Source organism: Salvelinus namaycush, unplaced genomic scaffold (assembly GCF_016432855.1).
Source record: "Salvelinus namaycush isolate Seneca unplaced genomic scaffold, SaNama_1.0 Scaffold122, whole genome shotgun sequence".
In the NCBI taxonomy this organism is placed as follows: domain Eukaryota; kingdom Metazoa; phylum Chordata; class Actinopteri; order Salmoniformes; family Salmonidae; genus Salvelinus; species Salvelinus namaycush.
Window position 1 is genome coordinate 1 of NW_024057920.1, and position 16,575 is coordinate 16,575.

At 41.6% G+C, this 16,575-nt stretch overlaps 2 protein-coding genes across 5 annotated transcripts; both read right to left on the reverse strand.

The window, feature by feature from the left end:
• Nucleotides 1–1,486: 1,486 nt before the first annotated feature.
• LOC120036142 (serum amyloid A-5 protein-like) lies at nucleotides 1,487–2,758 on the reverse strand. Its single transcript, XM_038982617.1, has 4 exons — nucleotides 2,645–2,758; nucleotides 2,423–2,528; nucleotides 2,041–2,179; nucleotides 1,487–1,835 (listed from the first exon to the last, which is right to left on the reverse strand). The coding sequence occupies exons 2-4, from the start codon at nucleotides 2,508–2,510 to the stop codon at nucleotides 1,697–1,699; spliced, it is 366 nt and encodes a 121-aa protein (XP_038838545.1). The 5' UTR covers nucleotides 2,511–2,528; nucleotides 2,645–2,758; the 3' UTR covers nucleotides 1,487–1,696.
• On the reverse strand, nucleotides 2,692–16,545 carry LOC120036136 (mitochondrial glutamate carrier 1-like). 4 transcript variants are annotated; one of them, XR_005474426.1, is made up of 10 exons: nucleotides 16,448–16,545; nucleotides 16,197–16,241; nucleotides 15,851–15,991; nucleotides 15,659–15,714; nucleotides 15,378–15,468; nucleotides 14,638–14,695; nucleotides 14,313–14,373; nucleotides 13,877–13,974; nucleotides 11,952–12,019; nucleotides 2,692–2,800 (listed from the first exon to the last, which is right to left on the reverse strand). XR_005474426.1 is itself a non-coding variant. In XM_038982609.1 (9 exons), the coding sequence occupies exons 2-9, from the start codon at nucleotides 16,214–16,216 to the stop codon at nucleotides 12,017–12,019; spliced, it is 528 nt and encodes a 175-aa protein (XP_038838537.1). In that variant the 5' UTR covers nucleotides 16,217–16,241; nucleotides 16,448–16,545; the 3' UTR covers nucleotides 11,567–12,016. The 4 variants fall into 4 exon arrangements, 1 of the variants encoding a protein (XP_038838537.1); XR_005474427.1 differs by having other exon boundaries at nucleotides 16,479–16,544; XR_005474428.1 differs by having other exon boundaries at nucleotides 15,866–15,991; nucleotides 16,448–16,542.
• Nucleotides 16,546–16,575: the final 30 nt, after the last annotated feature.

Here is a 16,575-nt window from a genome sequence, read left to right on the forward strand (position 1 = left end):
TGTTGCTACCCATTTCACATCTCAGGTGAAGTTAATCATGATATAGCGAAATCTGTGATATTTGATATTGCAAAATCTATTGCTATTGACCTCACTTTGAGCCCTAAAGAACATATTTCAAATTAAGAGTGACAAAAAAGAGAAAATCTAGGAAAGCCATATACCTGAGTTACAATTCCTCTGTGTTACAATTTCTTAGCTCGTCTCTCTGTCTCTCTCTCTCTCTCTCTCACTCACTCACTCACTCACTCACTCACTCACTCACTCACTCACTCACTCACTCACTCACTCACTCACTCACTCACTCACTCACTCACTCACTCACTCACTCACTCACTCACTCATCACTCACTCACTCATTCATTCACTCACTCACTCACTCACTCACTCACTCACTCATTCATTCACTCACTCACTCACTCACTCAGTTCAAAGTCTGTTCCAAAGAAGCTGGTACAGTACTTTGGACCATACTCTCATTGGTTGCTTGTGTGGAGGTGTGGTCAGGCTCATCAAAACATTGTATGTCTGTGCATATTTTACAGTACGCCTGTAATTCTGCATTCTGTAATAATGAGTGGTTATGTTCAAAAGCCTAGCTGTATGCTAATTTTATGCATATTATCTATCTGTGTTAACTTATACATAGCCTACTCATCTAACCTCTGGTCTCAATAGAGCTGCATAGTATGTTGAATTGAATCCTCATTCAAACTGTCATGTTCCATTGATTAACAGCAGGGGCATCCATCCTCTCCCCTTTGCCCTCTCTCCCCATGCTTCTCTTGTGATGTCACAACAAGGATAGCCTGGCACCAGCTTTGTTCCAGAGCATGTCTCTATTTTCACAAAGATTTCATCAGTGACACTCAATGATTAACAAATATACTGAAATGGACGTGGCAGATACCAATATTATAATTGTAATTTGTCATGAACTGACCTACCACTTTTTATCCTCCTGGACCAGCTGTTCAAGCCTATATGGTACCTGCAGGCCTCCTTACTTCCCCTGCACCACTAATAACAGGATTCCCCTCGTTACACTCAACAAATTGCCCTGGTGGATCGGTGGTCAATTAAACCAGCATCTATTGGTTGTAAGTGAGAAGGGGAGGACACAGTGTGTGTTGTGTTGGAGAGAGGGAGCTTAGGGATGGGTAGAGGCAAAGAATTGTTGTTGCACCCTCAAAGTTCACATCACCTCGTCATCTGCATTAATCTTAGCCTCGTCTCCTATGTTTTTCTCAGCTTCTTCTATGTCTCCTATGTTTTTCTCAGCTTCTTCTATGTCTCCTATGAAAAACATGTACTATGTACGGCTACCCCACTGTCCAAAAGTCCCTCTTTCTAGTTGTAAAGGGCTGACCGGTTGCCAGTTGAAGGCTGGGAAAATGTCAACACCAGATCATTTGAGTGCACATTTCAGGATTTCAAAATTTCTTTCCAACCAGTCATATCATACTGAATACAGAAAGACATTCGGTCTCTGGTTGCATAATCACTTTATTTTTGCAACACTTTTGAAATATATTGTATACTAAGTTTCAGTACCATGTACCTGTCTATTAGCAGAACATTTGGGCAAAATAATTTTTGAGAATATGACAGTTTTACCAAAAGCAGTAATTAGGTGCAATATGTTTGTTTGGAATGTGGTCCTTCAGTTTGGCTAGTAACCTCCTTTTTTTTAAGTTCAGTATTTCCTTGGGAGTCCATTGGGTCTGTAGCGGTTGGGGTCCCCTCCATTACGTCCCCAGCGGTTAGCCTCCTGGTCAGCTGCTGAGTCCTCGTGTCCTCGACCACTGGAACCCTGAACCCTCTCCCGGCCATCACTGAGAGAGGAGAAATATTACATTAGTAACTCGCCAACCACAGTAAACCAATAATGGTATAATTGTCTTTCTGACCAGACACTTTTTTTTTAACAAAGAGTGGCATAAAGAACTAATTAGAGAAAGGAGAAAGTTTTTATGAGATAATTTGATGACCAACTGAACCACATTATAAGCATCTCACAGATATTTGAGAATCACCCACCTGATGACTGTTGCTGCCCACCTGCCCCCTGGTCCTCTCCTGGCAGCATCATAGTTGCCCCGAGCGTGAAAGTACTTGTCTGAGTTTTTCCAGTTGGCGTCCTTCATGTCGTCATATGCACGCCACATGTCTTTAGCACCTGCAGGGTCAGGAGGACACAGATGTCGAGTTTGACACTTTCAAGGAACTTTACAACTTTTCAAACCACTAGCCTCAAGAAATAACAATGACTTTAAAGGAGTCCTCAAATACAGTACATGTTGCTCTTGAATGATTTGTTACTCTTGAATGATTTGTCGCTCTTGATAGATTTGTTGCTATTGGTTTCTGTATCTATTTCTGTCAACAATGAAGAAACAATGATTAAAGTGTATAAACGGACCTTGAACAGCTTCACCAGGGAAGTGGTACCACTGAGCTTGAGCCCCCACAATAAGGGTCAGAACAAGTCCAGCTAGAAGCAGCTTCATACTTGCAGATGCGACAAACTGAAGGAAACATGAGGGTGAGAGAGCATAGGCTACTTTATGAATTGCTAACATATTTACAGATAATTTATTCAACTTAAACTCTGACTGCCTCATATAACAGAGTTATCACTTACCTTCTAGCTCCTTAGTTAGTTAGTCAGTCAGGCAGTTTGAACTCCCTTGTGTTTCGTGTTGGTTTGTGGTCTGCAGCTTGTTCTTATATTCCACTCAGACCAGGGAGGAGTTCTGTTTTTCCAAAAGCTGGAATTCCCTAACTTCGTCCTCCCAAGCTATTACGATCAGAAGTGTATGTCCGGGAACACAAGATGAGAAATTTCCAGGTCATGACAAGATGAATTAGAGGACCTGCTCTGAAGCCTTGGGCAATACGTAGGATACTCCTCAATTGTGTAACTAGGCCTACAGCTTAAAAAAACAAGGCATCAAAATGTGATGTGTCTGCATTAATAAGACTAATGGGGGCAATGCAGTTTGTTTTTCTGCTTTTAATGTCGTAATTGTCATGATGGATGAGGTTCCAAAAGTTTGCCTCTCACCTAATATGAGAGAATGATTCCTTATGATATGATTCATTATAGACTACTATAGTAGGGTAGAATACAGGTATTTAATAGACATAGACATGAAAGGCAATTTGCATGTGTAACGTTCGTCTGGTGGTGTATGAACGGACCAAGGCGCAGCGGGTGATGAATACATAACGATTTATTTCAAAACAGACGAAACACTGACAAAACACTAGAACAAACTACAAAACAATAAACGAAGGCAACAGACCTGAAACAAACAAACTTACATATAGACGAAGGACGCAAGAACAGGAACAGACTACCTAAACGAACGAAACGAAACAGTCCCATGTGGATTACACAGTCACAGGAACAATCACCCACAAACAAACAGTGAGAACAACCTACCTTAATATGACTCTCAATCAGAGGAAACGTCAAACACCTGCCTCTAATTGAGAGCCATACCAGGCAACCCAAAACCAACATAGAAACAGAAAACATAGACTGCCCACCCAAAACTCACGCCCTGACCAATAAACACATACCAAACAACAGAAAACAGGTCAGGAACGTGACAGCATGTCCACAACTTACGGGTTACACAATTACTGCTCCCCCTCACACCTATGCTGCTGTTCATTGATTATTGATTGCCATTACCATTAGTATCTATCTTTTTATCCTACTACTGGTCACTATTACTCTTGTTTACAAATCAAATCAAAATGTATTGGTCGCATACACATATTTAGCAGATGTTTTGCGAGTGTAGCAATATCTAACAATTTACAACAATACACACAGATCTAAAAGTAAAAGAATGGAATTAAGAAATATATAAATATTACAAGCAATGTCAGAGACCGAAGTATATATATATATATATATATATAATTTTCATGTCCACATTTTATGGATTGCACCTTTATCTTACAGGTTACACAATTACTGCTCGCCCTCACACCTAAGCTGCTGTTCATTGATTATTGATTTCCATTACCATTAGTATCTATTTACAGTTGAAGACGGAAGTTTACAACACTTAGGTTGGAGTCATTAAAACTCGTTTTTCAACCACTCCACAAATGTCTTGTTAAAACAAACAATTGTTTTGACAAGTTGGTTAGGACATCATTTTTCCAACAATTGTTTACAGACAGATTATTTCACTTATAATTCACTGTATCACAATTCCAGTGAGTCAGAAGTTTACATACGCTAAGTTGACTGTGCCTTTTAAACAGCTTGGAAAATTCCAGAAAATGATGTCATGGCTTTAGAAGCTTCTGATAGGCTAATTGACATCATTTGAGTCAATTGGAGGTGTACCTGTGGATGTATTTCAAGGCCTACCTTCAAACTCAGCGCCTCTTTGCTTGACATCATGGGAAAATCAAAAGAAATTAGCCAAGACCTCAGAAAACAAATTGTAGACCTCCACAAGTCTGGTACATCCTTGGAGCAATTTCCAAATGCCTGAAGGTACCACGTTCATCTGTACAAACAATAGTACACAAGTATACACACCGTGGGACCACGCAGCCGTCATACCGCTCAGGAAGGAGACGCTTTTCTGTCTCCTAGAGATGAATGTACTTTGTGCGAAAACTGCAAATCAATCCCAGAACAACAGTAAAGGACCTTGTGAAGATGCTGGAGGAAACAGGTACAATAATATCTACATCCACAGTAAAACGAGTCCTATATCGACCTAACCTGAAAGGCCGCTCAGCAAGAAGAAGCCACTGCTCCAAAACCATAAAAAGCCAGACTCCGGTTTGCAACTGCACATGGGGACAAAGATCGTACTTTTTGGAGAAATGTCCTCTGGTCTGATGAAACAAAATAGAACTGTTTGGCCTTAATGACCATCGTTATGTTTGGAGGTAAAAGGGGAAGGTTTGCAAGCCCGAAGAACACCATCCCAAACGTGAAGCACAGGGACACAGGACAACAAAGTCAAGGTATTGGAGTGGCCATCACAAAGCCCTGACCTCATTCCTATAGACATTTTGTGGGCAGAACTGAAAAGCATGCGCGAGCAAGGAGGCCTACAAACCTGGCTCAGTTACACCAGCTCTGTCAGGACGAATGGGCCCAAAATTCAGCCAACTTATTGTGGGAAGCTTGTGGAAGGCTACCCGAAATGTTTGACCCAAGTTAAACAATTTAAAGGCAATGCTACCAAATACTAATTGAGTGTATGTAAACTTCTGACCCACTGGGAATGTGATGAAATAAATAAAAGTGTAAATAAATCATTCTCTCTACTATTATTCTGACATTTCACATTCTTAAAATAAAGTGGTGATCCTAACTGACCTAAGACAGGGAATTTTTACTAGGATTAAATGTCAGGAATTGTGGAAAAACTGAGTTTAAATGTATTTGGCTAAGGTGTATGTAAACTTCCGACTTCAACATTATTCATCCTGCTACTGGTCACTATTACTCTTGTTTACAAATAAAATCTATTTTTATTGGTCGCATACACATATTTAGCAGATGTTATTGCGGGTGTAGCGAAATGCTTGTGTTAATAGCTCCAGCAGTGCAGTAATATCTAACAATTCACAACAATACACACAGATCTAAAAGTAAAGAATGGAATTAAGAAATATATAATGTTACGACACGCAATGAGTCCAAAGTGTAAATATATATATATATATATGTGTGATGGGATGTATAGACATTTTGAACGGTATGTGGATAGAATATTTGTATATCTGTAGAATACAGATGTTCTGAAAGAGCTGCAAAATCTGTATCCTTACAAATCAGATGGGCTAGAAAATCTGGACCCTCTCTTTCTAAAATTATCAGCCGAAAATGTTGCAACCCCTATTACTAGCCTGTTCAACCTCTCTTTCGTATCGTCTGAGATCCCCAAAGATTGGAAAGCTGCCGCGGTCATCCCCCTCTTCAAAGGGGGAGACACTCTAGACCTAAACTGTTATAAACCTATATCCATCCTGCCCTGCCTTTCTAAAATCTTCGAAAGCCAAGTTAACAAACAGATCACCGACCATTTCAAATCCCACCGTACCTTCGCCACTATGCAATCTGGTTTCTGAGCTGGTCATGGGTGCACCTCAGCCACGCTCAACGTCCTAAAACAATATCATAACCGCCATCGATAAAAGACAGTACTGTGCAGCCGTCTTCATCGACCTGGCCAAGGCTTTTGACTCTGTCAATCACCGCATTCTTATCGGCAGATTCAATAGCCTTGGTTTCTCAAATGACTGCCTCGCCTGGTTCACCAACTACTTCTCAGATAGAGTTCAGTGTGTCCAATTGGAGGGCCTGTTGTCCGGACCTCTGGCAGTCTCTATGGGGGTGCCACAGGGTTCAATTCTCGGGCCGACTCTTTTCTCTGTATACATCAATGATGTCGCTCTTGCTGCTGTTGATTCTCTGATCCACCTCTACGCAGACGACACCATTCTGTATACATCTGGCCCTTCTTTGGACACTGTGATAACAAACCTACAAACGAGCTTCAATGCCATACAACGCTCCTTCCGTGGCTTCCAACTGCTTTCAAATGCTAGTAAAACTAAATGCATGCTCTTCAACCGATCGCTGTCCGCACCTGCCCGCCCGACTAGCATCACTAGTCTGGACGGCTCTGACTTAGAATATGTGGACAACTACAAATACCTAGGTGTCGGGTTAGACTGTAAACTCTCCTTCCAGACTCACATTAAGCATCTCCAATCCAAAATTAAATCTAGAATTGGCTTACTATTTCGCAACAAAGCCTCCTTCATTCATGCTGCCAAACATACCCTCGTAAAACTGACTATCCCACCGATCCTTGACTACGCGATGTCATTTACAAAATAGCCTCCAACACTCTACTCAGCAAATTGGATGTAGTCTATCACAGTGCCATCCTTTTTGTCACCAAAGCCCCATATACTACCCACCACTGCGACCTGTATGCTCTCGTTGGCTGGCCCTCGCTACATATTCGTCGCCAAACCCACTGGCTCCAGGTCATCTATAAGACTTTGCTAGGTAAAGCCCTGCCTTAGCACACTGGTCACCATAGCAACACCCACCCGTAGCACACGCTCCAGCAAGTATGTTTCACTGTTCATTCCCAAAGCCAAGACTTATTTTGGCCGCCTTTCCTTCCAGTTTCTGCTGCCAATGACTGTAACGAATTGCAAAAATCACTGAAGCTGGAGACTTATATCTCCCTCTCTAACTTTAAGCATCAGCTGTCAGAGCAGCTTACTGATCACTGTACCTGTACACAGCCAATCTGTAAATAGCACACCCAACTATCTCATCCCCATATTGTTATTTATCTTTTTGCTCTTTTGAACCCCAGTATCTCTACTTGCACATCATCATCTGCACATCTATCACTCCAGTGTTAATGCTAAATTGTAAATATTTTGCCTCTGTGGCCTATTTATTGCCTTACCTCCCTAATCTTCTACATTTGCTCACACTGTACATAGATTTTTATTTTCTGTTATTGACTGTACGTTTGTTTATGTGTAACTCTGTGTTGTTGTTTGTGTTGCACTGCTTTGCTTTATCTTGGCCAGGTCGCAGTTGTAAATGAGAACTTGTTCTCAACTGGCTTACCTGGTTAAATAAAGGTGAAATAAAATAAATAAAATAAAAAATACATGGGATAGAATAGTATATATACAGCAATAGTTTAATTGGATGGCATTGACTAGACTACAGTATATACTGTACATATGGCAAAGATTCAATAACAAAGACCAGGGAGGTTTCCAATGACTCACAAAGAAGGCATTAGAAAACCTAGTGAGCTTTTATGGGGCATACTGCAACAACAACAAAAATGATATGGATAGTTTAAAGTACATACGCCTCTTAGCATCTCGTGAGGCCTACCCGTTTCTGGATATAACCCATGTCTGGCATCTTGAGAATGGCTAACTAACACTGCCTCTTCTAGTCAGCAACAACACAACATCAGAAAAAAAGACTGATTTTAATGCTTTACTGTATCCTATTTAGCTTTAGTCCTCAATTGCAAATCATTGTATTTTGGTGGAAACCACTGTCTCAGGCACTGCTCCAGAATCTCCCATAGGTGTTCAATTGGGTTGAGATCTGGTCACTGAAATAGCCATGGCATATGGTTTACATAATTTTCATGCTCAGCCAACCAGATCAGTGACCACTCCTTCCCTGTGGACGGAGGCATTGTCATCCTGCGGGCCAAAGCCATGATAGCCAAAATAATGACCTGCCCAGCATTTTTATACATGACCCTAAGCATGATGGGACGTTAACTGCTTAATTAACTCAGGAACCCCACCTATGTGGAAGCACCTGCTTTCAAAATACTTTGTATCCCTCCTTTACTCAAGTGTTTCCTTTATTTTGGCAAATACCTGTACTTAAAACAGTACCTCCATGTAGTGTTACCAAATATTTGAATTTTGAAAGGTAACAAAAAAAAGATGTTTTTTTTTTTAAACTAGTTTTAAACTTTTATGGCCAGTGCTATCATGATGATATCATGTTGGTAGCATAATGACATGTCAGTATGGAGACAGCTGTTTTTATATTTGTTTTTATTTCTGTTTGTTTTGTACATCCGTATTAGTTTCTATTTAGATTAAGTTGTATGAAAATATATATATTTCATTTTTATATTATTTAGGTTCAGTTTTAGTGTTAAGAAGATAAAGCATTTGTGGGAGGCTAGAAGAAATATGGGTTGTAGAGTTTTTGTGTGTTTTTTGGGATGTCACAACTGGGGGGCAGTAATATATAAGGTGATGGGTCAGGTCATAGGTTAGCCCTTCTCATGACTCCAATTTTACATTGGTGTCACATATACTCCCTCTCTGGCCTCTAGGTCATCAGGCTGCTGAGTATCCCGCACACCTGTCACCATCGCCTCACGCACCTGCACCTCATGACACTCACCTGGACTCCATCACCTCCTTGATTATCTTCCCTATATCTGTCACTCCCCTTGGTTCTTTCCTCAGGTGTTATTGACGCTGTTTTCATGTTGGTGTGTTGCGTGGTCATTGTTCCTTTTATTTATTAAAACACTCATTCCTTGAACTTGCTTAATTAGTGTTTTAATAAATAAAAGGAACAATGACCACGCAACACACCAACATGAAAGGTTTCTGAAACTGTATTGCACGCAGTGATTATTAACAGTTACACAAAACATTGACCCCGCTGTTATTGTTAGGACACTGGGTATTCAGAGGAGCTAGCCAACAACACAGCTAACACAATCACTTCAAACCGTAGCCTAAAAAAGCCTATTCCTGCTCTTTTCCCACGATGCATCAAACACATTTGGTGTGTCGTCATACTGGTCTCTGGTCAAACTTGCTCGTGTGGAGCCACCTTCAATTTGCGCCTTTTTTCAAGACTGATTTTAATGTCATTGAGAAAACAGCGAAGTGTCAAAGCTATTTCAGAGGAAATTGCGCATCATTAGCTTGTTGTTATGGATGTATCCAAATAAATGTCACTAGAAAACAGCTTAAACAAACGCAAATGCAGCCAGTTTGCTTTTATTCTGGCTGCACTGTTTGATGTGACTGTAAGTTAGCTAGCTAGAAAGCAAGGGATAAGAATGTTGCCAGTCAGTATGGAAATGGAACATTTAGTACGAACGACTAGGTTTGTCCGTAGATACAGAAAAAAACAGAGTCGTGTCACTGGCAACCGAACCGATAGAACGAACGAGCAGCCGGCTTGGGGAGCAACCTTAGATTTATGTTGGGATATATCTCGTGAAGGATAAAATAGTAAGAATAATTTCATCAAAATGACATTTTTATTAAAATATGTTGAATATTGTAATGACCTGACTAGATCATAAAGGAACAATTGTCCAGACAGAGGATTGAGTTTACGAATTGACGGTTTATTAAACCAACTTTACACAGGCTACTGTTTGGCCGTAACCCACGCCAAATAAGTGAAAGATAACCACAAGCCAACCGTGACCTTCTCTTGTGAAGGCCAGACATAAGAGAGAGAACAAAGGCTAAACCTGGTCTTAACTTCCAATGCTCCATCCCCCTGCCCAACCCCCCTCCACTCTACTCCGCCAACCTCCAGGATGCCCGGCATCAGAACATTCCAGGCATTCCCGTGATTGGCAGATAGCAGGTTGATTGGCATGTCGGACCCCGCGAACACTGGGTACTAGTAAGTACAACACAACCACCTACTAGCCTAACACATAACACACAGCTGTCTGTGCGGGTCGCTACAATATGTTGGTAACCCGTTGAATAAAATTGATAATGCCCTCAAAGCTGGTGTTTAGAGGATATATTGGCACAGTTTGCCAGCCCTCGACTTCATCTTGGGCCTATCAACACCCGTTTCGAGAGCATTATCACTTAAATGAATACCTGCTCTTTCCGTGACAGACTGACCAGGTAAAATATATGATCCCTCATTGATGTCACTTGTTAAATCCACTTCAATCAGTGTAGATGAATAAGAGGAAACCGGTTAAACAAGTATTTTTAAGTCTTGAGACAATTGAAACAAGACAAAATATTTAAGTGCCATTGAACAGGGTATGGCAGAAGGTGCCAGCCACATCGTTTTGTGTCAAGAACTACAACTCTGCTGGTGGAAGGACGGCTCACAGTAATGGCTGGAATGCAGTCAATGGGAACAACATGTTTGGTACCATTCCATTTACTCCATTCCAGCCATTATTATGAGCCGTCCACCCCTCAGCAGTCTCCACTGGTGTACATAAACTAGATATCATTAGAATTCCTGTCTACTGATATGTCTGTTGGTGACATCAATATAAAAAAATACATTTTTACAAAATTATCAATAAAGTAATATGTCTATATGTCAAATCTGCAGGATACAAACATTCCATTCCAGCTAAATAATGGATATATAGCATTTTGCCACAAAACCTTTTTAATATACATCTCAAATCTTAATCTATAGCGAGGTTTCCATCCAATTTGCGGCAGATTTTCATGTGAATATTCTCAAATCCGCATGAATAAAATCTGAGCATTTTCCCACCAGATACGTGTTTCCATCAAATAAACTTTTTGCAGATAAAATTCTGTGTATGATAACGTAGTGCACATAAAAAACTTTCTCGGTTAAAAGTTCAATTGGTTTCCATCACATTTTCAACTGATGGTTTTGTTACAAAAAATATTGAGTTAATATAGCGAATGTGCCCACTCTGGTATTGGCACATGCACTCTAGCCAGCAGCTCGTAGATACAGTGCGAATATAGCCTACATCAGGGATGGGCAACTTAAATGATTGTGGGGGCCACAACAAATCAGAATGAGTTTATGGACATGAGAGCGAGATTATTTTTAATTGTCAAATGGCAGCCAAGCACTGGTTGTTAATTTTGTCACCAGAATAAGACCCTCAATATTTTTGGGAGAGGAGCATCAAGCTCATCACTTTGCAATTTAACCATGCTGTGAAGTTCATCATAGTTTATTTCATCTGTAGCCTAATAAACTGTATGCTTTCCAAAGTCGGAGAGGGAGGACCACACATTTCATCTTGTGACTGCAAGATTACTTTATTAAATCAATATTTGCACTTAAAAGCCTTTCCGCCACCATCTCTCGCATAATTCATTTTACAGACAAAAAGATCCAACCTTGTCTATTGTATTTAGTTTATTAAATATTTGGAAAGTTTATGAGAAATCTGGTGTTTCCATCAGGACGGTCGCGACATTTTTTATCCGACATTTACTGAATTTTCTAGTCTAAAATGCCTTCTCAGTTTATTTCATAGTACCAGTAGATGTTGTAATGTTCTACCATCAGATAATATGGATATAATTGATCAGAAAGGGCCTGTCAAAACCAGGAGGGAAGCAGTGGAAGAGTTAGAGTGAGAAGGAGAGTTTACCTGATGCAGTCTGTCACTCCGCCGTCCCCGACTTCCCCATGTCATGGTCTGAATTCTGGTCTTAATCACTGTAATACACATACTGTATCAATTGGCTTACAGGGTACACGGCAGGCATAATCAAATCACATTTTATTTGTCACATGCGCCGCATACAACAGGTAGACCTTACCATGAAATGCTTACTTACAAGCCCTTAACCAACAATGCAGTTTTAAGAAAAATAAGGGCCTTTCTATGACACTGACTGGTATATAGGTCCTGGATGGCAGGAAGCTTGGCCCCAGTGATGTACTGGGCCATACGCACTACCCTCTGTAGCCCCTTGCGATCGGAGGCCGAGCAGTTGCCATACCAGGCGGTGATGCAACCATTCAGGATGCTCTCGATGGTGCAGCTGTAGAACTTTTTGAGGATCTGAGGACCCATGCCAAATCTTTGGGGGAATAGGCATTGTCCTGCCCTCCTCACGACTGTCTTGGTGTGTTCATGGCTTCATGGCTACATGGCTACACTAAATGGCTACAGACGTGAGTGCTATGGGTCAGTAGTCATTTAGGCAGGTTACCTTAGTGTTCTTGGGAACAGGGACTATGGTGGTCTGCTTGAAACATGTAGGTATTACAGACTCGGCCAGGGACAGGTTGAAAATGTCAGTGAAGACACTTGCCAGTAGGTCAGCGCATGCTCGGAGTACACGTCCTGGTAATTCCTCTGGCCCTGCGGCCTTGTGAATGTTGACCTGTTTAAAGATTCGTCACTACAGACACGGGTTCAATCCCGGGCTGTATCAGAACTGGCCGTAATCAGGAGTCCCATAGGGTGGCGCACAATTGGTGCTGTTTCCTCCAACACATTGGTGCGGATGGCTTCCGGGTTAAGCGGGCGGGTGTTAAGAAGCACGGTTTGGTGGGTCATGTTTCGAAGGATGCATGACTTGACCTTCTCCTCCCTATCCCGTTGGGGAGTTGCAGCGATGAGACAAGATACAAATTGTGGAGAAAAAGGTGGTTCAACATTTTTTTTTAAAGTCTTACTCACATCGACTGCGGCGAGCGTGATCACACAGTCGTCTGGAACAGCTTAGCTCAGTGCGGATGTTGCCTGCATTCCATGGCTTCTGGTTGAGGTATGTACGTATGGTCACTGTGGGACAACGTCATTGATGCACTTATAGATGAAGCAGGTGACCGATGTGGTATACTCCTCAATGAAATCGGATGAGTCACGGAACATATACCAGTCTTTGCTAGCAAAATAGTCCTGTAGCTTAGCATCTGCGTCATCTGACTACCTCCATATTGAGTGAGTCACTGGTACTTCCTGCTTTAGTTTTTGTTTGTAAGCAGGAATCAGGAGGATATAATTATGGTCAGATTTGCCAAATGGAGGGCGAGGGAGAGCTTTGTAAACATCTTTGTGTTTGGAGTAAAGGTAGTCTAGAGTTTTTTTCCTCTCTTCTTGCACATGTAACAGGTAAAACAGATTTGAGTTTTTCTGCATTAAAGTCCTCGGCCACTAGGGGCACCGCCTCTGGATGAGCATTTTCTTGTTTGCTTATGGCTTTATAGAGATCGTTGAGTGCGGTCTTAGTGCCAGCATCGGTTTGTGGTGGTAAATAGACAGCTACGAAAAACATAGATGAACACTCTCTTGGTAAATAGTGTTGTCTACAGCTTATCAAGAGATACTCTATCTCAGGCAAGCAAAACCTCGAGACTTCCTTAATATTTGATTTTGCGCACCAGCTGTTATTGACAAATAGACACAGACCTCCACCCCTTGTCTTACCGGAGGCAGCTGTTCTGTCTTGCCGATGCACGGAAAAACCTTACAACTGTATACACACTCATACCTGTATACACACACACGACTGTCCTTACCATCCACAGGTAAGCTGCATTGCTGTACGGAGATGTCCTTACCGTCTCCCGGGTGAGCTGCATTGCTGTATGGGACCTCAACTCCACTGGGCCCCCAGGGGCCCCAACTGCAGCCTGGGACATCAGCTTCCTCTGAGCCTCTACATGTGTCATAACACACACAACATCATCAGTATCATCAGTGTGACATCATCAATCAGGGACAGAGAAGCAGGAATGCACCAGGAGAAGTTGACAAACAAAAATACATTTGAGGAGTCACAGGAACACAAGGAAGAGTCACAAATGTGGTCAAGCAATAAAATAACTATTGTACATTGATACAATAACAATGCTGGCTGTTACTGGTTCTAACTGATCAGATCTCTGTGATCTGTTTGTGTTTGTTTGGCTGACAAGACATTGGTTAGTCATGAAACCCTGACTGGGAACAAGGGAACATACAACCTCCTCTCTCCTTCTTCTACCCATTTCTCACCTATCCGCCCTGCATCCTGTAACTGGATCTTTAGCATCTCCATGGGAGTGGTGATGATGACCTGCACCAAGAGATGGAGAGATGGAGAGACAAAGAGATGGAGACACAGAGATGGAGAGACAGAGAGACAGAGAGATGGAGAGACAGAGATATGGAGAGACAGAGAGAGACAGAGAGATGGAGAGACAGAGAGACAGAGATGGAGAGACAGAGAGATGGAGAGGCAGAGAGATGGAGAGACAAAGAGATGGAGAGACAAAGAGACTGTTGAGCCACAAGATGGTAGTAGAAAGCTGTCTGAGGCTGATACCCAAACTGATCTTACCTGACATGTACCAGCACCACAACCCGCCAGCATCTCCCTCAGCAGGGTGAGCTTCTGACTGAGAGAGAGAACAAATGTCATAATCATTTTGGTTCAATGACTTTGCTAATTTCTCTGGATGGTCTGGTGCTATCTCAAGTGATTTACATACATTAAACAAAATGCATACAACATAAAACTCCCTGTTTCTATCCACAAAGGACATGACCATAAACATGCATTAAACAATAAACATACCATTAGTGATACACATAAAGAAACATACATAAACAAACACATACACACACTCACGGATTCACACAGTCTTAGAAACATGTTAATAATTCACCAGTTCACTAGCGCAGGTCACTCAATAATTTATCAGCCATGTTGTTGGACCCCATGGAAATGTTGAGGGACGCTAAAGATAGCCCAGGTATGTCATGCGGATAATGCTGCAGGGGCCTGTGGGATTGGTCCTATCAACCATGCTGTATGTTTACAAAATATTTATACTTCTAACGTATTACCACTAGATCCCAGCACATAGTGAAGATATTATTAAAATCCTATTTGTGATATGTATATCAAATCCAAACAAGAAGTTAGTTAAAGCTGATATAGTATACACTACATCTTTCAAGTACATCTATTCAAAGAGATCAGAGTGGGCAAGAGGTTGGTGTACCAGTCAGTTACGACTGGTGTATGATTGTATTTGACAGACAGGTGTTTGAAAGAGGCCTCTGAGCACTACTCACCCATCCTTGGACAGGTGCTGTCTAAAGAAGTCATTGGCAGCTAGTTTGATGGCCTTCTCTGGAGTGACCAGAGTCAGGTTCACAGCAGCACCTAATGGTCAAAGAAATATAGAGACACAGAGTCATAAACAAAGAACATGCTCAAACCTGTGTGCACACACACGCACGCATGAACACACACATACACACACACCACACACACGCACGCACACACACACACACACACACGCACGCACGCACGCACAAGCACACACACACACACACACATAATTTTGTTCTACCTCTGTACATGCCAAAGTACCCCTCTGATTGGATGGTCTTGATAAGGCAATCTGACCTGTGTAGTGAACACAAAGGATTACTGTGCAAAGACCTCAGAGAATCAACCAGAGGTAAGCAGATACTACAAGCAAACTGCAAGTTCGTTTTAGATTTTTTTTTTTTTTTTTGACTGGTTAAAAGAGTGTGTTTACCAGCTTTGTGCATACATGCTGGTGTAGAGACGGGAACCATTTTGCTGGTTCTGGAGACGGGTCTTGGCTAGGTCAATAGGAAATACACATGTCACACCAATCAGTCCAGCAATTCCCCCATTGATCAATTTGGCAGGTAAACTGAGAGGGAGAGAAAGAGAGAAGGGTGAGACGGGATCAAAAAGGTGACAATGACCAATCAATAACAAAAGTTAAAAACAAGAATGAGAGAGCGGGAAAATAGTGGAGGAATTAGTTCAAGACTCAAACTAGAACATCAATTAAAACATGTGATAAAATCCTCTCAGATTCTTCTGTTTCAATCAATATCCTTATCCGCACTTACCTGATCTGCTTGTCAGCCATCTGTCTGTATATCTGTAAACGTGATCTGCAAGGAAAACAATGGATTAGTGGACGATAGATGGAGAATACCTCAGTCAACCAACCAATGTTCAACCGTCAGTTTCAGTCAGTCAGTCAAGTAATTGGCCAGCTGTGGAGGAGAACTGGAAAAGAACAGAGTACAAATCCATATCAGAACAGTAGTCAGACACTCAGTTAAAGCTTTGAGAAACATCTGTGCATGGAACGTACTTGGCTTATCCCTGGGCATAGTAGCATTTACCTCAATGTTGTGTTGGCTGGCTACCTGAAATGAAGAGTGTTCATTCATTGAGCCATGCTTTCAGAAGAAGCTGATTGTACAGCCACCCTCCTTCTGG